The 22,371-nt window shown below is 38.7% G+C and overlaps 1 protein-coding gene across 6 annotated transcripts in view; it reads left to right on the top strand.

Moving 5' to 3' along the window:
• The window catches only part of phex (phosphate regulating endopeptidase homolog, X-linked), a 49,584-nt gene that overhangs the window by 8,487 nt on the left and 18,726 nt on the right, over nucleotides 1-22,371 (top strand). For 4 of the 6 annotated variants that reach the window (XM_029116385.2, XM_029116382.2, XM_034289458.1 and 1 more), the window contains exons 2-14: nucleotides 1,715-1,771; nucleotides 4,247-4,408; nucleotides 8,826-8,909; nucleotides 9,194-9,417; nucleotides 11,724-11,789; nucleotides 11,976-12,092; nucleotides 16,410-16,493; nucleotides 16,660-16,799; nucleotides 19,483-19,576; nucleotides 19,664-19,792; nucleotides 19,931-20,032; nucleotides 21,905-21,982; nucleotides 22,249-22,352. In XM_029116385.2, coding sequence (XP_028972218.1) covers nucleotides 4,267-4,408; nucleotides 8,826-8,909; nucleotides 9,194-9,417; nucleotides 11,724-11,789; nucleotides 11,976-12,092; nucleotides 16,410-16,493; nucleotides 16,660-16,799; nucleotides 19,483-19,576; nucleotides 19,664-19,792; nucleotides 19,931-20,032; nucleotides 21,905-21,982; nucleotides 22,249-22,352 — 1,364 coding nt within the window. In that variant the 5' untranslated portion in view covers nucleotides 1,715-1,771; nucleotides 4,247-4,266. Of the gene's footprint in view, nucleotides 1-1,714; nucleotides 1,772-4,246; nucleotides 4,409-8,825; nucleotides 8,910-9,193; nucleotides 9,418-11,723; nucleotides 11,790-11,975; nucleotides 12,093-16,409; nucleotides 16,494-16,659; nucleotides 16,800-19,482; nucleotides 19,577-19,663; nucleotides 19,793-19,930; nucleotides 20,033-21,904; nucleotides 21,983-22,248; nucleotides 22,358-22,371 lie in introns of all 6 variants that reach the window. The other 2 variants (XM_029116383.2, XM_029116386.2) reach the window with 2 other exon arrangements.

The following is a 22,371-nucleotide window of genomic DNA, read 5'->3' as shown; positions in this document are numbered from 1 at the left end:
CTTCTCACCCTCTCTCTAAGGGATCGCCCAGCCACCCTGCGGAGAAAGCTCATTTCGGCCGCCTGTATCCGGGATCTTGTCCTTTCGGTCATGAGAAGAAGCTTAAAAAATGAAAACTAGATTACAAGAAGCAGAAGCAGTATAGCAGCTGCATATACTGGTCCTGCTGCTCCTGTCCGAGGATAGAGTCAGGCTGAGGAGGCAAGAGTTGGCATTCCTCAAGTCTCCAGTGGAAGAAACTATGCTATGCTATGTGTATTATCTATGTACAGGGTTATGTATATGATTGCTTTATGTTCTTGCTATATTTTTATGATTCTCACTACGTAGTTGAAGTGTGCTATGCCACCATTCATAAGCCTATTACACTCATGTATCTATATAATATTCAATAATACTACCAATTGCTGCTAGTTTACATATGTCACTGCCATATCCAAATGTTCAATAATACTACCCAGATTGCTGCTGGTTTACAGTACTCTGTATTTTGCACCTACATTTTTGCAGATTAAATAGTTGTTGAACCAAATACATGTGTATAGTGGCTGTATGAGTAAATCTGAAAACAGAGGAACTTCCACACACTATATAATATTTATTAAATCTCAACATCTGATACACAAAAAGGTGCCAATAACAAGTCGATGTCGTTTACAGTAACATTGTTCCCAATTGTGATTTACTTAAACGTATATAGGTTTTGGGGGTAAAATGCAGTTCCTGCAGTGAGTTCCTGGAAAAGTTCCTAGTTCCTGGGTATAGTTCCTGTGGTGGAAATGCGGCTAAGATCACAAGTATGGATAGAAACAAGGATTGATAACGTAGGGTAAAATGCAGTTCCTGGTTCCTAGTTCTAGACCCTGGTTCCTGCAGTTTTTTACATTTCTTAGTTGATTTCTTTTCATTATGGTGAGCATTCTTTGGTCATCCACTGTGGAGGTCTTCCTTGGTCTACCAGGTTGTTTGTTGCTGTTGAATTCAACAGTACTTGCTTTCTTCCAAACAACAGTTGATTTTTTTCTGATTCATCAGCACTAACATTTCTTCAGTTCTCCCATTGTCCCAATACGTTTTGCACACTAAAAGGATTGCAGTTTGTTTTATCCTTCGAGTCGAGTCGGACACCAGCTTCTGGTACGACCAGATTCCGTATTTATGTCATATTTACTCTTATGAATTTCAATCTGTACATGCTTGAACTGTAACGTTGTCTCCATTGGATACCTGACGAGGCAGAATGACATCACATTCATCCTTGTCTGTCAAGGCTAGGCAGTGATGAATGGTTCCTTACTGAGACACTTTATGTTGGTCTTTCCTCTCATTTGTCACCCATCTGTGTCTCCCAATGCTGATGTGAGACTGTTGCTTTGGATTGTGCAGGTGCGTTTTGGGGTTTTAGATTGTTTAGGTGTTTTTGGGGTTTGGATTTTGTGGGTGTGTTTTTGGGTTTGGATTGTGTGGGTGCGTTTTGGGGTTTTAGATTGTTTAGGTGTTTTTGGGGTTTGGATTTTGTGGGTGTGTTTTTGGGTTTGGATTGTGTGGGTGCGTTTTGGGGTTTTAGATTGGATTGTGTGGGTGTGTTTTGGGGATTGGATTGTGTGGGTGTGTTTTGGGGATTGGATTGTGTGGGTGTGTTTTTGGGTTTGGATTATGTAGGTGTGTTTTGTGGATTGTTGCAAACTTCCTCATCCCCTGTTCTTGTTCTCAGTCTCCCAGAGAGCCAATCCGGAGGAGTTCTGCTTGACTCCACAGTGCGTTGAAGCAGGTAGGCTCACATCTACACCCACCTCACATCTACACCCACCTCACATCTACACCTACATCACACCCACAACCACCTCACATCCACACCCACCTCACATTTAAACCCACCTCAGATCCACACCCACCTCACATCCACACCCACCTCACATTTAAACCCACCTCAAATCCACGCCCACTTCACATCCACCCTGGCATCACATCCACACCCACCTCACATCCACACCTACACTTCTCCAGGTCTCTGATCACAACTACACACACATTAAAATTAGCTATGCCTACTTCACCTACGGACACTGCTGCCCCTGCATCTTTCCCTGTGAACTTCCCCTGTTTCTCATCACATGAGGTGAATGATATCCAGCAGGACCTTTGAAATGTGGACCCTTCTAAATCATGTCCCTTTTTAAAACTAACCTTAACCCTATTATTGCAACCCTTGTTGCTTGGCCTTTTAACTTATCACATAAAATGTCTGTAATCCCCAGAGTCCTATTCTCTGAACTTTCAGACTCTCTCTGCTCTCCCTCTAATCCTAGTTTATTTTCTCTGAACTCTCTAACTCTTTCTGCTCTCCTTCTAATCCCAAGGTCTTATTCTCTGAACTCTCTAACTTTCTCTGCCCTCCATATAATTCCTGAGATGGGGGTAGGCCACTTGACCGAGATTGAGATCAAGGCCTTATAAGCGTTGATCTGGTCACGGCCCATTGTAATAACGTGTCACTTAAAACCTCTTCGGTCGAGGTAGAAAACTGGACAACACCCAAAAACCCATGCAATAATATGAGTTTATGATAAAACCCCATGCAATCATATGAGTTTATGATAAAAACCCATGCAATAATATGAGTTTATGATAAAACCCCTGCAATCATATGAGTTTATTATAAAACCCATGCAAATATGAGTTTATGATAAAAACCCATGCAATCATATGGGTTTATGATATAAATATAAATAACTTGAACAGTTATTTCTTAGGTTGCAGTTGTACAATTTATGCACCCTGCATACAGAAACCTAGAAGATTCCAGGATTTCCCAGAGCACAAGATCCTCATTTTATTTACTCAAAAGGCAAGGAACATTAAGCTTGGTACGCACCAACATGTGATGTAATCAAAATAACAGTTAGACGAAATTAGGTAATATTTCAGTTTTACAGATTTGGACCAAATAAAACAGTACGCTCTACTGCTGTTTGTTAGTAATTAATACTATTAGCTAAGTAGCTAAATTAGCTCTTCGCAAATAATCAGTGTTGTGCAGTTTTCAAGGCACGTTAAGTTCTCAGGTTTTTATAGTATTTATATCGGCGCTAAACGCCTTCCTTTCATTTGTCATGAGAGCTAGTAAGATAATCCACAAAATTCCATGAAAAAAATAAAATAATTGGTCATGAATTACAGCATGTTAGCCCCTGTAAAACTAGCTTCCAGGTGTGCATTAGTGGGTTCACTCCATAAAAAGCGCATATAAAGTTATCCAACTATCTAAACAAAGGAAGTGATGGCAACTCAAATTGAAGAGGCAAACCAAGTTTTAATGCTCCTCTAAATATAGTTTTATGTAGAGTTAGTGCTCCCCAAAACAATACAAGTAACCTGCTGAATGTACTTGCTAACTTGTTGATTGAAGTAAGAGGTGTTATATGTCATAGGTCTGTCAAGCACTGTTTACTATGTATGAAAAATCCCACTGACATATCAACAAGCAAGTTTATTTATATAGCACAATTCAGACACAGAAGCAATTCAATGCACTACAAAGAAAAAAATAAAGTAAAAATACAATAAGAATATAAAAACAAATACTAAAATAAAAACCATAAGCAACAATTAAACATCATAATAAAACACTGAATAACAAAATAGAATAACAAATAAAATAAAAACATAAATGGTAGATTCTGTAATAGATTCCAAGAGGAAGCTATAAAAGCTGTAAGGCTAAACAGTGTGGTTAAATTTAAGTGCTCAGTCATAGTTTTTAACCTGGATTTAAAAATTGATACGTTTGGGGCACGTCTCTGATCTTCTGGTTGTTTATTCCAGTTGTGTGCAGCATCACAATATTTCCTCATCGTGTGACACTGGCCACTATTCATTGTGGGACTGTTTCAGAAGTAAGAGCTGATTTGAAAAAACACTTCCACCCAACCACTACAACCACATTTTAATATAATAACATAAAAAAAAGAGTTTGTTTTGGTTTTTATGGTTTCTTTAGATACTGAAAATGTTTGTTAAAATGGCTGCAACCCTCCCTTCAACCTTCCAAGGTGTTCTCGTCAACCCACTACACATTTCACTACCTCCAGTCGAAGCAGGCCTCCGCTACAAGACCATGATGCTTGCCTATGAGGCAATAAGAGGCAATGCTTTAACCCTGAGCGTCTGAATGTCAAACTTACAGAATATCACAATGACCTTGTAATCTGTGTGTGTGTGTGTGTGTGTGTGTGTGTGTGTGTAGCTGGTTCTATCCTCAGTAAGATGGACCGTGCTGTCTCTCCCTGTGAGGACTTCTATAGGTTCTCCTGTGGCGGCTGGCTCAAAGAGAACCCAATACCAGAAGACTCCTCTTCTTATGGCATCTACCCCTGGTTACGCCAACAAGTTGATATCAGACTCAAAGGTGAGATAGAGGGAGCCAGCTCATTCCATCCTTTACTTTTAGCAACATTTTGGAAATGTAAGAGTAAACATTGCAAAACAATCCTGAAACAAGGAACATTTTAGTGATGTTGTAGGAATGTTAATGTAACATATTTTGCAATGCTCCAGGTTGCAATGATAATATTGAAAAAATACAATGTGAATTTGACAAAACATTCTACAGTAAATTTTAAATAACTTTTTCCTAGTGTCTGTGCATCAACACTGTTGTTGCCTGCTCTTTGGGGTTTCAGGCCGGGTTTGTTTGTAAAAAGCTGCTGATGTAAAAAGTGCTTTATAAAGTAAATTTGATGGATAGATTGGTTAACCACATGGTGGAACTGAATGGATATCAAATGATGCACATCAACCAGACAGACAACGCCCATCTGCCGAAATGACACGCATCTCGCTGAACAACAAATGGACTACCAGAATCTAATAAGGGGACACTGAGGCAGTGTTGAGGGCGGATTTACTACCAACAGGACCCATACCTACCTGGGTCTATGCCTTTCATTACAATATTGTAAAAAACATCTATTCTAAGCATCTGCTGCATTCCAGTGTCTTGAAAACCATATGATTAGTAACAAAATATTTTATCATCATTATCGGCTGGATATCAAACATTGAGAGGAGCTTATGCTTGATAGTGGTTTCACCCAAAGGAAAAGCAGCAGTGCTTTATGATACACAAACCAAAATGACCAAGATGAAAATGGTTTTCATGAGCTCAGGGTTCACCAGGTGTCCTTCTCCTTTGTACATTCTTAGATCTACGTAGTTCCAGCCTCTTAGATCTAGTACCATCATCTCAGATCTAGTACAATCATCTCAGATCTAGTACCATCATCTCAGATCTAGTACCAGCCTCTCAGATCTAGTACCAGCCTCTCAGATCTAGTACCAGCCTCTCAGATCTAGTACCAGCCTCTCAGATCTAGTACCAGCCTCTTAGATATACACTCACCTAAAGGATTATTAGGAACACCATACTAATACTGTGTTTGACACCCTTTCGCCTTCAGAACTGCCTTAATTCTACATGGCATTGATTCAACAAGGTGCTGAAAGCATTCTTTAGAAATGTTGGCCCATATTGATAGGATAGCATCTTGCAGTTGATGGAGATTTGTGGGATGCACATCCAGGGCACAAAGCTCCCGTTCCACCACATCCCAAAGATGCTCTATTGGGTTGAGATCTGGTGACGGTGGGGGCCATTTCAGTACAGTGAACTCATTGTCATGTTCAAGAAACCAATTTGAAATGATTCGAGCTTTGGGACATGGTGCATTATCCTGCTGGAAGTAGCCATCAGAGGATGGGTACATGGTGGTCATAAAGGGATGGACATGGTCAGAAACAATGCTCAGGTAGGCCGTGGCATTTAAACAATGCCCAATTGGCACTAAGGGGCCTAAAGTGTACCAAGTAAACATCCCCCACACCATTACACCACCACCACCAGCCTGCACAGTGGTAACAAGGCATGATGGATCCATGTTCTCATTCTGTTTACACCAAATTCTGACTCTACCATCTGAATGTCACAACAGAAATCGAGACTCATCAGACCAGGCAACATTCTTCCAGTCTTCAACTGTCCAATTTTGGTGAGCTCGTGCAAATTGTAGCCTCTTTTGCCTATTTGTAGTGGAGAAGAGTGGTACCCAGTGGGGTCTTCTGCTGTTGTAGCCCATCCTCCTCAAGGTTGTGCGTGTTGTGGCTTCACAAATGCTTTGCTGCATACCTCAGTTGTAACAAGTGGTTATTTCAGTCAAAGTTGCTCTTCTATCAGCTTGAATCAGTCAGCCCATTCTCCTCTGACCTCTAGCATCAACAAGGCATTTTTGCCCCCAGGCATTTTCGCCCACAGGACTGCCGCATACTGGATGTTTTTCCCTTTTCACACCATTCTTTGTAAACACTAGAAATGGTTGTGCGTGAAAATCCCAGTAACTGAGCAGATTGTAAATACTCAGACCGACCCGTCTGGCACCAACAACCATGCCACGCTCAAAATTGCTTAAATCACTTTCTTTCCCATTCTGACATTCAGTTTGCAGTTCAGGAGATTGTCTTGACCAGGACCCCACCCCTAAATGCATTGAAGCAACTGCCATGTGATTGGTTGATTAGATAATTGCAATCATGAGAAATTGAACAGGTGTTCCTAATAATCCTTTAGGTGAGTGTAGAATCAGTCTCTTAAATCTAGTACCAGCCTCTCAGATCTAGTACCAGCCTCTTAGATATAGAACCAGTCTCTTAAATCTAGTACGTGCCTCAGTCAGGAATTCCATTGTCCGGATTTCTTTAGAATTTTTTTTGATTTGCAACATGATATAGTGTCACCATATTTCATGCACTTGTGGTTATTCGTCAGATATGCCTAGCAGCACACCTACTGCATAATGGTAACAGATTTAAATGTAATAACGACAAAAATAGTAATTTATCTTTGGCTTTTATTTATCTTTGGCTTTTACGTAAAAAACATCATACTAAAAAGACACAGGGAAAGTACTGAAGTGGGAGTGCCGAAAATATTAGATTTTTTTTAATATATATATATATATATATATATATATATATATATATATATATATATTTATATATATTCTTCATATATCTCTAAAATTATAATTTGCTCCTCTTGAATGAAATATGCGTCTCTGGTAGACTCCATGTTTTCCATGTAATAAGGTGCAAATACTGCCCCTTTTATGTGAACACGCTCGTCACTAGATGGGGAAAACATGGGTTGATTTAACAATCCAGGGACCTACAGACCATGCACAAGACCCTTCAACACATCAACACATGTAGCTTCTTTTACATTTTATACTCTTTTGTCAGTTTGCAGAATCAAAAACGGCTACAAGCAACAAAAATAAAAATCTGTTTAGGAAAAACTACAATAATAATCAGTTGACAGACAAAACAAGACACTTGCAGATAGCACAAGACACAAGTATATTGCTATTCCCCCAATGGCCTCAAGTTTTTATCATTTACAGTGGGGAGAACAAGTATTTGATACACTGCTGATTTTGCAGGTTTTCCTACTTACAAAGCATGGAGAGGTCTGTAATTTTTATCATAGGTACACTTCAACTGTGAGAGACTGAAAAATCCAGAAAATCCTATTGTATGATTTTTAAATAATTCATTTTCATTTTATTGCATGACATAAGTATTTGATCACCTACCAACCAGTAAGAATTCCAGCTCTCAAAGACCTGTTAGTTTTCTTTAAGAAGACTTCCTGTTCTCCACTCATTACCTGTATTAACTGCACCTGTTTGAATTCGTTACCTGTATAAAAGACACCTGTCCACACACTCAATCAAACAGACTCCAATCTCTTCACAATGGCCAAGACCACAGAGCTGTGTAAGGACATCAGGGATAAATTGTAGACTTGCTCAAGGCTGGGATGGGCTACAGGACAATAGGGAAGCTGCTTGGTGAGAAGGCAACAACTGTTGGCGCAGTTATTATAAAATGGAAGAAGTTCAAGATGATGGTCAATCTTCCTCGGTCTGGGGCTCCATGCAAGATCTCACCTCGTTGGGCATCACTGATCATGAGGAAAGTGAGGGATCAGCCCAGAACTACACGGCAGGACCTGGTCAATGACCTGAAGAGAGGTGGGACCACAGTCTCAAAGAAAACCATTAGTAACACACTATGCCTTCATGGATTAAAATCCTGCAACGCACGCAAGGTCCCCCTGCTCAAGCCAGCGCATGTCCAGGCCCATCTGAATTTTGCCAATAACCATCTGGATGATCCAGTGGAGGAATGGGAGAAGGTCATGTGGTCCGATGAGACAAAAATAGAGCTTTTTGGTCTAAACTGCGCTACTGATCCTCTGCTGCCATCTACACGGCAGTTTGGTGTCATTACACTTAATTGATCCAAAAATGCCTTCTCTTTATTTCATAAAATTCTGTTTCATCTCTAGGCTGAAGAACCAATATTATTTGGGGAAACTATATTTTTGACATTGTATTATTAACTATATTCATTAGTTTCAGCCAAAAGCAATGTAATATGACAATAAAGGCATGGAAATAACAGAAAATAACATAGGAACAAAACTTCATAATGGTTTCAAAATATTTTTATCATACTGTATCGCAGAAATGTTTTTCGTAAAAAAAGTTTTTTTTTAATAGTGTCCCAGATGTGTCTGTTTTTATGTATTTTTATTGAAGCTGAGGGGGTTGTGATTATCAGGATATACAATATTTCATTATAACTGTGACAGAAATGAATGTAGGACCCAAAATGTCCAAGTACTGAAATCCGGTCTCAATCACCTTGGACCGTGGATGTTAAACAAGCTGTCTTAAACATGCCTTACTCCTCTGTATGTGTGGTAGATTTACTGGAGTCCAAGTCTCCTTCAGAGGAAATAGAAGCTGTTCGGAAGGCTAAGGTCCTCTACCGATCCTGTATGGACGAAGGTCAGTTACACACATACACATAAATACAGCTCCCCATTTTCCCAACACACACACACACACATACTGTACAAACACAAACTCATAGGTTACATTTAAAACAGGCTTTGGCACGATTTGTGCTTTTATGTTCGTATATATGTATTTATACAGTATATACACTAAAGTCGACGTAATCACTACTCAGTGTTAGGTAAAATAGGATTTTAAATGGAAAAGAAATGTGTCCCTAAAAAATTATGTGTGCATGTGTGCTTGCATGCATGTGTGTGTGTGTGTATGTGTAGCTGTAGTGGAGAAGGTAGACTGTGCTCCCCTGCTGAAGCTCCTACAACAGTCAGAGTTCCGCTGGCCAGTCCTGGAGGGTCTCGGGAGGGAATGGCTCTGGTCACAAGAGCAATGGGACCTCTTAAAAACATTGGCACTAATTAGGAATCAACATGGCAAGAGTGTTCTGATTCGCTTATTCATCGCCCCTGATGACAAGAACTCCACCCACTACATCATTAAGGTACACCCCCTGATAGAATGCCTGGATCACTGAATTACCTTGTGATAACTAATCCTTCATTGTCACCACCAGACTGTGAAATAAGAAGTCGTTCTGTGTCCCTAGTTGGACCAGGCCATGTAAAAACAAAACATTTTGTTGTGGGACCATATCATGTAACAATTAATAGCTCTGTCTCTTTAGTTGAACCGGACTACATTATAACTAATAATTCTATCGATTTTGTTGAACCAGGTTGTGTTATAACTAATCATTCTGTTTCTTTAGTTTGACCAGACTGTGTAATGAATAATCATTCCATCTCCTTAGTTGGACCAAACCATGTACAGTGGGGCAAAAAAGTATTTAGTCAGCCACCATTTGTGCAAGTTCTCCCATTTAAAAAGATGAGAGAGGCCTGTAATTTTCATCATGGGTACACTTAAACTATGAGAGACAAAATGAGAAAAAAAAATCCAGAAAATCCCATTGTAGGATATTTTTATTTATTGGTAAATTCCTCTGTAAAATAATTATTTGGTCACCTACAAACAAGCAAGTTTTCTGGCTCTCACAGACCTGTAAAAACTTCTTTAAGAGGCTCCTCTTTCCTCCACTCATTAACTGTATTAATGGCACCTGTTTGAACTTGTTATCAGTATAAAAGACTCCTGTCCACAACCTCAAACAGTTACACTCCAAACTCCTCTATGGCCAAGACCAAAGAGCTGTCAAAGGACACCAGAAACAAAATTGTAGACCTGCACCAGGCTGGGAAGACTGAATCTGCAATAGGTAAGCAGCTTGGTGTGAAGAAATCAACGGTGGGCGCAATTATAAGAAAATGGAAGACATACAAAACTACTGATAATCTCCCTCGATCCAGGGCTCCACGCAAGATCTCACCCCATGGGGTCAAAATGATCACAAGAACGGTGAGCAAAAATCCCAGAACCACACGGGGGGACCTAGTGAATGACCTGCAGAGAGCTGGGACCAAAGTAACAAAGGCTACCATCATTAACAGTAACTATGCCGCCAGGGACTCAAGTCCTGCAGTGCCAGACGTCTCCCCCTGCTTAAGCCAGTACATGTCCAGGCCCGTCTGAGGTTTGCAAAGAGCATTTGGATGGTCCAGAAGAGGCTTGGGAGAATGTCATATGGTCCGATGAAACCAAAATAGAACTTTTTGGTAAAAACTCAACTCGTCATGTTTGGAGGAGAAAGAATGCTGAGTTGCATCCAAAGAACACCATACCTACTGTGAAGCATGGGGGTGGAAACATCATGCTTTGGGGCTGTTTTTATGCAAAAGAATGAATGGGGCCATGGATCGTGAGATTTTGAGTGAAAACCTCCTTCCATCAGCAAGGGCATTGAAGATGAAACGTGGCTGGGTCTTTCAGCATGACAATGATCCCAAACACACCGCCCGGGCAACGAAAGAGTGGCTTCGTAAGAAGCATTTCAAGGTCCTGGAGTGGCCTAGCCAGTCACCAGATCTCAACCCTATAGAAAATCTTTGGAGGCAGTTGAAAGTCCGTGTTGCCCAAAACATCACTGCTCTAGAGGAGATCTGCATGGAGGAATGGGCCAAAATACCAGCAACAGTGTGTGAAAACCTTGTGAAGACTCACAGAAAACATTTGACCTCTGTCACTGCCAACAAAGGGTATATAACAAAGTATTGAGATGAACTTTTGTTATTGACCAAATACTTATTTTCCACCATAATTTACCAATAAATTCATCAAAAATCCTGCAATGTGATACATATGATGAAAATTACAGGCCTCTCTTGTCTTTTTAAGTGGGAGAACTTGCACAATTGGTGGCTGACTAAATACTTTTTTGCCCCACTGTAATAATGAATAATTCTGTAGTTGGACCAGACCATGTAATAACAAATTATTCCATCTCCTTACTTAGACGGGACCATGTTAAAATGAATAATTCTGTAGTTGGACCAGACCATGTAATAATGAATAATTCCACCTCCTTATGTCAATCAGACCATGTAATAATGAATAATTCTGTAGTTGGACCAGACCATGTAATAATGAATAATTCCATCTCCTTACATAGATCAGACCATATAATAATGGATAATTCCATCTCCTTACATAGATCAGACCATGTAATAATGAATAATTCCATCTCCTTACATATATCAGACCATGTAAAAATGAATAATTCCATCTCCTTACATAAATCAGACCATGAAATAATGAATAATTCCATCTCCTAAAAAAGATCAGACTATGTATTAATGAATAATTGCATAGTTGGACCAGACCAAGTAATAACAAATCATTCTGTCTCCTTAGTTGGACCAGGCATCTCTGTTTCTCTCCAGAGAAGATTACATCACCAACACCTCCAGTGCTCAGACTGTAAGTAAACAAGGATGTGGCCCTTTAGTACAAAATGATTTGTAAAACATGGGTGTGTGTTTGTGTGTGGGTGGATGTGTGTTTGTGTTTGGGTGTGTCTGTTTTTGGGTGTGTGTTTGGGTGTGGGTGTGTGTTTGTGTGTGTTTGTGTGTGTTTGTGTGGGTTTGTGTGTTTGTGTGTGTGTAGTACCGTAGCGCCCTCCTGAACCTCATGGTGGACATAGCAGTGATGTTAGGAGCACCACAGGAAGCAGCCGAGACTCAGATGAAAGATGCCCTGACCTTCGAGACCAAACTTGCTAAGGTGTGTGTGTGTGTCTCATATAGTACACAAAGACTAAAGGAATACTCAATTTGGCAAAACAATGAACTGAAATAAAATAAGATAACATTTAAATGCCCCACCATTGTAGTGAGCCTGACACTTTAAACTCACCCCACTACACTCCCTTTACACCCCCCTTTGAATATCTGAACCTGCACTGTATCCCTTATAGTTTGTATATTACCTGTTCATGTTTTTACAATTGTTCCTAATAGCCAGAGCCATTAATCAATTATAACTCCTCTCTTGCACTGACCAGTTGTTGGTCAAAAAGATTCAGACCTCTTCTATTTATGGAAGAAATGTAATACATATGGAACCACCAAGACACTCCCCATAGCAGGCCTTTATGGTAGAGGGACTAGACAGATGCTTTTATGGTAGAGGGACTAGACAGATGCTTTTATGGTAGAGGGACTAGACAGATGCTTTTATGGTAGAGGGACTAGACAGATGCTTTTATGGTAGAGGGACTAGACAGATGCCTTTATGCTAGAGGGACTAGACAGATGCCTTTATGGTAGAGGGACTAGACAGATGCCTTTATGGTAGAGGGACTAGACAGATGCCTTTATGGTAGAGGGACTAGACAGATGCCTTTATGGTAGAGGGACTAGACAGATGCCTTTATGGTAGAGGGACTAGACTAGATGCCTTTATGGTAGAGGGACTAGATAGATGCCTTTATGGTAGAGGGACTAGACAGATGCTTTTATGGTAGAGGGACTAGACAGATGCTTTTATGGTAGAGGGACTAGACAGATGCTTTTATGGTAGAGGGACTAGACAGATGCCTTTATGGTAGAGGGACTAGACAGATGCCTTTATGGTAGAGGGACTAGACAGATGCCTTTATGGTAGAGGGACTAGACAGATGCCTTTATGGTAGAGGGACTAGACAGATGCCTTTATGGTAGAGGGACTAGACTAGATGCCTTTATGGTAGAGGGACTAGACAGATGCTTTTATGGTAGAGGGACTAGACAGATGCTTTTATGGTAGAGGGACTAGACAGATGCTTTTATGGTAGAGGGACTAGACAGATGCCTTTATGGTAGAGGGACTAGACAGATGCCTTTATGGTAGAGGGACTAGACAGATGCCTTTATGGTAGAGGGACTAGACAGATGCCTTTATGGTAGAGGGACTAGACAGATGCCTTTATGGTAGAGGGACTAGACTAGATGCCTTTATGGTAGAGGGACTAGATAGATGCCTTTATGGTAGAGGGACTAGACAGATGCTTTTATGGTAGAGGGACTAGACAGATGCTTTTATGGTAGAGGGACTAGACAGATGCTTTTATGGTAGAGGGACTAGACAGATGCTTTTATGGTAGAGGGACTAGACAGATGCCTTTATGGTAGAGGGACTAGACAGATGCCCCTCCTGAGTATAAGGCATATGTCATGTCGCCTTAAGAATTCTGAAAGCATGGGGAAATAAATATCTGAACTGAAGAGACCAAAATTTAACTGTTAGGCAGGAATACCATCTAGCAATACAAATACAGCGCTGCTTGAACGTTTGAAAACCCGACAGGGATGGTCATAATTTTAGCAAAAATCTAAAATATTAAAATAAACTCTTAATAATAGTTAATCCTCATTTAAACCCTCAGATATGGGAACACGGTCATTCAATAGCTTTTAGCACCTCCGTTAGCAGCAATAACTTGAAGTAAACAACTTTTAAAGCCAATAATTAGTCCCAGACATTTTTGAAGAATCTTTGCCCACTCTGCACAGAACTTTGTCTTGTTTGAAGATCCATTTTTGGCCTAGCTTTAGATCCATGAAAAATTTCCAGATGTTCTGTTAAAGATTCTCCTGGTACCTCAGAATACATGGTTCCCTTGATGATGTGCAGTTGACCAAGTCCAGTGGGGGAAAAGCAGCCTCAGACCTGGACACGCCCTCCAACATTCTTTACTGTTGGGATCAGGTTTTTTTGGTGGTAGGAAGTGTAGGATTTTTTTTTTTTAATCTTTCCAGAGAATGGACTGCCAGAAACATGGACTTAAAGCACAGTAACCAGAGATGCAGCACGGGGGTCTGCAAATCTCTGGTTTTTGTGTTTGGTTTGGCATTTACCTGATTTAGTATTTATCTTGTGGCTCTTGTTTTGGAATGGTTTCCATTTCTAGGCCAAGTTGTTGTACTTTTAAATGCTCTCCATTTGTAAATGTTTCACCACACACTGAGGTGATGGAGCTCAAGTCTAAGTTACATGGTTCTACAGCCTTCACTAGACTGATGTCTTCTTTCCTTTTAGCCTTGCGTTTAGCATTCACCTATGTGGCTAACATCAAACTGACCAGGTTTATTGTCCCTATTTATCAAAGTCCAGAACAAAGTCTTTCCTACAGCTCCCTCATATGATGGCTGAATTTCACACACAATTATTTCACCTTGGGGGTCACTAATTGTTACACCTGCACTAAAAATATTGTTTTAGTTTTTCTACAACACATGTAATTTCTTATTCCAACATATGGAATTGGTCACTATAAACCTATTATGTCAGATTAAAAAGACTGGTCCTGATTGGTGGACACATGGTGGACAATATAATCTGTAATTGCACAAGGGGTTCACATACTTTCAAGCAGCACTGTAGATGGGTGTTATCACTAAAACCTTGAAAACCAGCAATAAAATCATGAAATCAAACCAGAAGCCAATGGAGGGAGGCCAAGACTGGTGTTATGTGTTCATGCTTTCTTATTCCAGTTAAAAGACGAGCAGCTTCATTGTGTACTAACTAGCCAATTTAGAGATGACCTTTCTACCCCCATGTAGAAAGAATTACAATAATCTAGCCAAGAACTAATAACAGCATGGAGAGAGATAGACCTTAACCTTTGCTAAAAGTCTTAACTGAAATAAGCTAGTGGAATAATTTGTTATTACATGGTCTGGTCCAACTACAGAATTATTCATTATTACAGTGGGGCAAAAAAGTTTTGACGAGTGAACTAATCTGCCTATCAAATTTGAAGGACCTATCAAAATGAACACCAAGATTCTTAACGAAGGATCGACTGAGAGAAGCTAAAGGGCCCAGAGTACCAAGAGGATCACCCAATAATTCTGCTCGTCCAAACATAACAATCTCTGTCTTACTTTCATTAAGTGAGAAAGTTTAAATCCATCCAAGTTTTGATTTCCTTTAAGCAGTTTAAGCCACAAAGGCTGCACAGAATCTTTACTTATAGTTTTTATTGGCAAATAGATGTTTAAATATTGTTTCTTAAAAATGGACCCCAAGGGCAAAATATTTAGTGAAAAGTGGATGGGGCCCAAAAAGGAGCCTTGAGGAACCCCACAAGTGAGAGGGGCCAGAGTCAAAGAATATTCGGCTAGATGAAGTGAGAAGCTACTATCTGTCAGGTGTGACTGGATATGGATTATCTAACAGATGGAAATATTAATAGATGGATAGTATTAGCAGGTGGATCTTTTAACAAATTGATATTTTAACAGATGGTTGGTATTCACAGATGGTTGGTATTAACAGATGGATTGATTAACAGATGGATATATGAAAAGATGTATAGTGTTAGCAGATGGCTATATTAAAAGATGGGTGGTATTAACAGATGGAAACGCATATAATCAGATGGGTTGTATTAACATATATATTTATTATCAGATGGGTGGTATTTACAGATGGATATATTAACAGATAGGAGGTATTAACAAATGGGTGGTATTAACAGATGGAAACGTATATTATCAGATGGGTGGTATTAACATAGATTTATTATCAGATGGGTGGTATTAACAGATAGGTGGTATTATCAGATGGGTGGTATTAACAGATGGATATATTAACAGATAGGTGGTATTATCAGATGGGTGGTATTAACAGATGGAAACGTCTATTATCAGATGGGTTGTATTAACATATATATTTATTATCAGATGGGTGGTATTTACAGATGGATATATTAACAGATAGGTGGTATTAACAAATGGGTGGTATTAACAGATGGAAACGTATATTATCAGATGGGTGATATTAACATAGATTTATTATCAGATGGGTAGTATTAACAGATGGATATATTAACAGATAGGTGGTATTATCAGATGGGTGGTATTAACAGATGGAAACGTGTATTATCAGATGGGTGGTATTAACATAGATTTATTATCAATTGAGGGGCATTAACTGATGGGTGTTTCATGTGCTATCAAAGTAGGATATCACTAAAACATTATACATCACAACCACTGAATGCTTACTGAAACTAAACTTTGCTAAGATTTTGTGTTCTATGTTCTGCTGTAGATTGTGATTCCCTTTGAGAACCGGACCAGTGAGAACTTGTACAACAGATACACCATCTCCCGTTTGCAACGCTCTGTACCACAGGTACCTTTCCTATCTCTCTCTCTCTCTCTATCTCTCTCTCTCTCTCTGCCACACATTATTTTCTCTCTTTTGACTAATATGTAGGGATAATAATATCATATCTATGGATAACACTTTCTTGGTTTTTCTTTTCCTGTGTGTGTGTTTGTGTGGGGCGGTTGTGTAGTTTGACTGGCTGTCTTTTATAACTTCAATAATAGACTCAGCAGATGAAGGTTTGTCTGTGTCTTCCTCTGAGCCGGTGATCGTCCGCACCCCAACTTACTTCAAACAGCTGTTTAAACTCCTCAATACTACTGAACCAAGGTATAGACACACACACACACACACATACACACGTACACACACACACACATACACACATAGAGCAGTGTTATATTACGAAACAGTATATGGTTCCTATAGAACAATGTTATATTATAATACATGGTTTCTATAAGGCAGTGTTATATTATAATATATGGTTTCTATATGACAGTGTTATATTACAGTGTATGGTATCTATAGGACAGTGTTATATTGTAATTTTTCTGTTAAATATTATATTAAACTATTTTGCTTAGAACAGTGTTGTATTATAATGTATGGTATCTATATGACAGTGTATATTATAATGGTTTCTATAGGACAGTATTATATTATAATGTATGGTATCTATATGACAGTGTGATATTATAATGGTTTCTATAGGACAGTGTTGTATTAGAATGTATGGTATCTATATGACAGTGTTATATTATAACGGTTTCTATAGGACAGTGTTGTATTAGAATGTATGGTATCTATATGACAGTCTTATATTATAACGGTTTCTATAGGACAGTGTTTGTATTATAATGTATGGTATCTATATGACAGTGTTATATTATAATGGTTTTTATAGGACAGTGTTATATTATAATGTATGATTTCTATAAGACGGTGTGATATTATAATGGTTTCTATGACAATATGACAGTGTCATATTGTAATTTTTCAGTTTTATATTATATCATACTATTTTGCTTAGGACAATGTTATATTGTTCTATATGGTTTCTATAGGACAGTGTTATATTATAATGTATGCTTTCTATATGACAGTGTTATATTATTCTGTATGGTTTCTATACCCCAGTTATATTATACTATTTTGCTTAGGACAGTGTTATATTATACTGTATGTTTTCTATAGGACAGTGTTATATTATACTGTATGTTTTCTATAGGACAGTGTTATATTATAATGTATGGTATCTATATGACAGTGTTATATTATAATGGTTTCTATAAGACAGTGTTGTATTAGAATGTATGGTTTCTATAGGACAGTGTTATATTATTCAGAATGGTTTCTATAGGACAGTGTTATATTACAGTGTATTGTATCTATAGGACAGTGTTATATTATAATGTATGGTTTCAATAGGGCAGTGTTGTGTTATTCTATATGGTTTCTATAGGACAGTGTTATATTATTCAGAATGGTTTCTATAGGACAGTGTTATATTATTCAGAATGGTTTCTATAGGACAGTGTTATATTACAGTGTATTGTATCTATAGGACAGTGTTATATTATAATGTATGGTTTCAATAGGGCAGTGTTGTGTTATTCTATATGGTTTCTATAGGACAGTGTTATATTATTCAGAATGGTTTCTATAGGACAGTGTTATATTATTCAGAATGGTTTCTATAGGACAGTGTTATATTATAATGTATGGTTTCTATAGGACAGTGTTGTATTATTCTATATGGTTTCTATAGGACAGTGTTATATTATATTGTTTGCTTTCTATAGGACAGTGTTATATTATAATGTATGCTTTCTATATGACAGTGTTATATTATTCTGTATTGTATCTATAGGACAGTGTTATATTATAATGTATGGTTTCTATAGGGCAGTGTTGTATTATTCTATATGGTTTCTATAGGACAGTGTTATATTATATTGTTTGCTTTCTATAGGACAGTGTTATATTGTAATGTATGCTTTCTATATGACAGTGTTATATTATTCTGTATGGTTTCTATAGGACAGCATTATCTTCTAATGTGTGCTTCTATAGGACAGTGCTATTTTTTTATAATACAGTTATAAATTACGACCCCGTTTGTAATAAAAACTAATGCAATAATGTGCAAATCATTCATCCCTATATTTTATTGCAAATAGTACAAAAGGGCCATGGAATTCGGGCCCTCAGACAGCACTGCATTAAAAACAGACATGATTCTGTAATGTAAATTACTTCATGGGCTCAGGAACACTTCTAAAAACCATTGTCTGTGAAGGCAGTATTAATGCTGAACAATACAGGTTTTGGAGCAACATTTGCTGCCATCTAGATTATGTATTTTTCAGGGAAGGCCTTGCTTATTTCAGCTAGACAATACCAAACCACATTTTGCACGTATTACAACATCATGGCTCTGTAGAAAAGAGTCCGGGTTCTAAACTGGCCTCCATGCAGTCCAGATCTCTCACCCATTGAAAACTTTTGCCACATTATGAAACGTTCAGTGCGAGAAAGGAGACCCCGAAATGTTGAGTAGCTGAAATCCCATATCAAGCAAGAATGGGAAAACATTTCATTTTCAGAATTACAGCAGTTGGTCTCCTCAGTTCCCAAATGCTTACAGAGTATTGTTGAAAGAAGACGTGATGCAACACAGTGGTGAACATGCCCCTGTCCCAACTTGTTTGAAATGTGTTGCTGGCATCAAATTCAAAATATATATATATATTATATAATATATTTTTCCAAAAACAATAACATTTCTCATTTTCAACATTTTATATGTTGTATGTTTGTAATATTTTTTATTAAGTGAATGGATAAATTATTTGCACATCAGTGAATTCTGCTTTTATTTGCTTATTTACACTGTGTCCCAACATGTTTGGAAACAGGGTTATATATTATAATGTTTCTATAGGATAGTGAGTAACTATGTCATATGGAGGACAGTATTCTCCAGTTATATATTATAATGTTTCTATAGGACAGTGAGTAACTATGTCATATGGAGGACAGTATTCTCCAGAATCACATCTCTCAGTCGACGCTTCTTATACAGATACCTGGACTTTGCACGGGTTTGTACCACATTCAAACACACAGACACACCCGCACACACCCCAACACACACACAATATACCAGTATTGACCTGTGATTTTTTTAGGTAACCACAGGAACAACTTCTCTAACCCCTCGCTGGGATAAGTGTGTGAATTACATTGAGAACACCCTGGTGTATGCCACTGGACGACTCTTCATTGACACACACTTCCAGGAAGACAAGAAACACATGGTGTGTTTGTGTGTATGTGTAAGCCTGTTAGTGTGTTTTTAACATGTGTGTAACTTTGTGTAGTTCTGTCTGTTTGTGTGTTGTTTATCTATGTATAGGTTACATAAATTAATTAATCATTGTCTGTGTGTTGTATAGATGGAGGAGCTGATTGAAGGGGTTCGCTGGGCGTTCATCAACATGTTGGAACGAGAGAATGACTGGATGGATGAACCGACCAGGAAGAAAGCTATAGAAAAGGTATCATCTTTCTGTCTGTCTGTCTGTCTGTCTGCCTGCCTACCTCCCCAATATTCTGCCTTTCAAAATGTGCAACTGGGATGTTTTGCTTGTGCTTTGTGTTTAATGTTTGTACAGTGAGGGATTATTTTTTTGATCCCCTACTGATTTTGTACGTTTTCCCACTGACCACGAAATGATCAGTCTATAATTTTAGGTTTATTTGAACAGTGGGAGACAGAATAACAAAAAAAAATCCAGAAAAACGCATGTCAAAAATGTTATGAATTGATTTGCATTTTAATGAGTGAAATAAGTATTCGACCCCTCTGCAAAACATGACTTAGTACTTGGTGGCAAAACCCTAGTTAGCAATCAGAGGTCAGACATTTCTTGTAGTTGGCAACCAGATTTGTACACATCTCAGGAGGGATTTTGTCCCACTCCTCTTTGCAGATCTTCTCTAAGTCATTAAGGTTTCGAGGTTGATGTTTGGCAACTCAAACCTTCAGCTCCCTCCACAGATTTTCTATGGGATTAAGGTCTGGAGACTGGCTAGGCCACAGGGAAGGAGGTTCTCACCCAAGATTTGACGGTACATGGTCCCATCCATCGTCCCTTTGATGCAGTGAAGTTGTCCTGTCCCCTTAGCAGAAAAATACCCACAAAGCATAATGTTTCCAACACCATGTTTGATGGTGGGGATGGTGTTCTTGGGGTCATAGGCAGCATTCCTCCTCCAAACACGGCAAGTTGAGATGATGCCAAAGAGCTTGTTATGGTCTCATCTGACCACAGCACTTTCCCCTAGTTCTCCTCCTCCTCAGACGGGCCTGTACATGCGCTTTCTTGAGCAGGGTTACCTTGTGGGTGCTGCAGGATTTCAGTCCTTCACAGCGTGGTGTGTTACCGTTTGTTTTCCTGGTGACTGTGGTCACAGCTGCCTTGAGATCATTGACAAGATCCTCTCATGTAGCTCTGGGCTGATTCCACCTGGGAGCCAGACATTTCTGATACTTATTTCACTCATTAAAATGCAAATCAATTCATAACATTTTTGACATGCGTTTTTCTGGATTTTGTTGTTGTTATTCTAACAGTACTTTATTTGATCCAGCCTGGGACGGTTAGGTTTAGGGATAGGGTTAACCCAATGGTACTTTATTCACTCCAAGCTAGGAGGGTTAGGTTTACGGTTAGGTTTAGGGTTAGGGTTAGGGTTAGGTTTACGGTTAGGTTTACGTTTAGGCTTACGGTTAGGCTTACGGTTAGGCTTACGTTTAGAACAGAAAACCTGGGGATAAAAGTGAATTACCCCAGCTGTAGAAATTACTGACAAAAATTAATTCTACTGTGTTGAAGGATGAACTTTCACTGAAAGAATTTAAAAGACCAGAGTTGGTAATTACAGTTGAACTTCTGGATATAATGTATTCGGCTTGGATGTGATGTCTCTGTGTGTTACAGATGGTTCAAAATACCAACTACAAGAAGCGTCTGACCTCTGATTGCCTCTTTGTCAGTGGCCAAACTTACAAAATCAGCAGGGGATCAACAAACTTTTCCCCTCATTGTATGTGTTAAAGCTGTACACTGCTGTTTGGTCCAGGTGTTTCTTGGGAAATAAAGGGATGTGGGTTTGTTTTCCACAAATGATCCACAAATAAAATGAAACATATATTCACTATAGATGCTCTGCTTAACTATCTACTGATAGCAGCAGCATATGCTATAATGTTTAAAGATTGTTAGAGTACATATTTATTTAGAAGGTAAAATAAGCAATGAACCATGTCACAACTTCTCTTAATATAATATTAAATGAATAGTACTAGTGCCCACCAGTGCTTTGTGCTTGTCTGTCTGTACAGCAATTTCTGTGTGTTTCTGCAGGCCCATTCAGTCCTGGCTAAGGTTGGTTATCCTCAATTCATCCTCAATGACACCTACATCAACGAAGATATTAAACAGGTGTGTACGACAACCAAATGTGTGTGCTTCCTTGTGTTTTTTAGAAATATTTTTCTATTTTATATTCCTGTAATACTCAACTGTACAGCTCATCTGTAAGATAACTTGTTCTCAGCGTGTGTAAATGTAGATTAAAATTAAATTAAATGTGTTTACTATACACATTACAACCAATACAGTATGTAATACCTGTTATGACTCATCTGTGTTTGTCAATGCTGCTTAGTGTGCATTAATATTGTACATGGACTGATGTGTTTGTGCAGCTGGTTTTCTCTGAGGATGACTACTTCGGTAATGTGATGCAGACATTGCGTTTCATTGCCAAATCAGATATCATCTGGCTGCGGAGGGGTGTCCCACGTACTGAGTGAGTTACACACCAACCA

The sequence above is a fragment of the Esox lucius genome, chromosome 21 (genome assembly GCF_011004845.1).
Source record: "Esox lucius isolate fEsoLuc1 chromosome 21, fEsoLuc1.pri, whole genome shotgun sequence".
In the NCBI taxonomy this organism is placed as follows: Eukaryota; Metazoa; Chordata; class Actinopteri; order Esociformes; family Esocidae; genus Esox; species Esox lucius.
The sequence above is the reverse complement of the archived record's forward strand: the minus strand, read 5'-3'. Positions and strand labels throughout refer to the sequence as shown.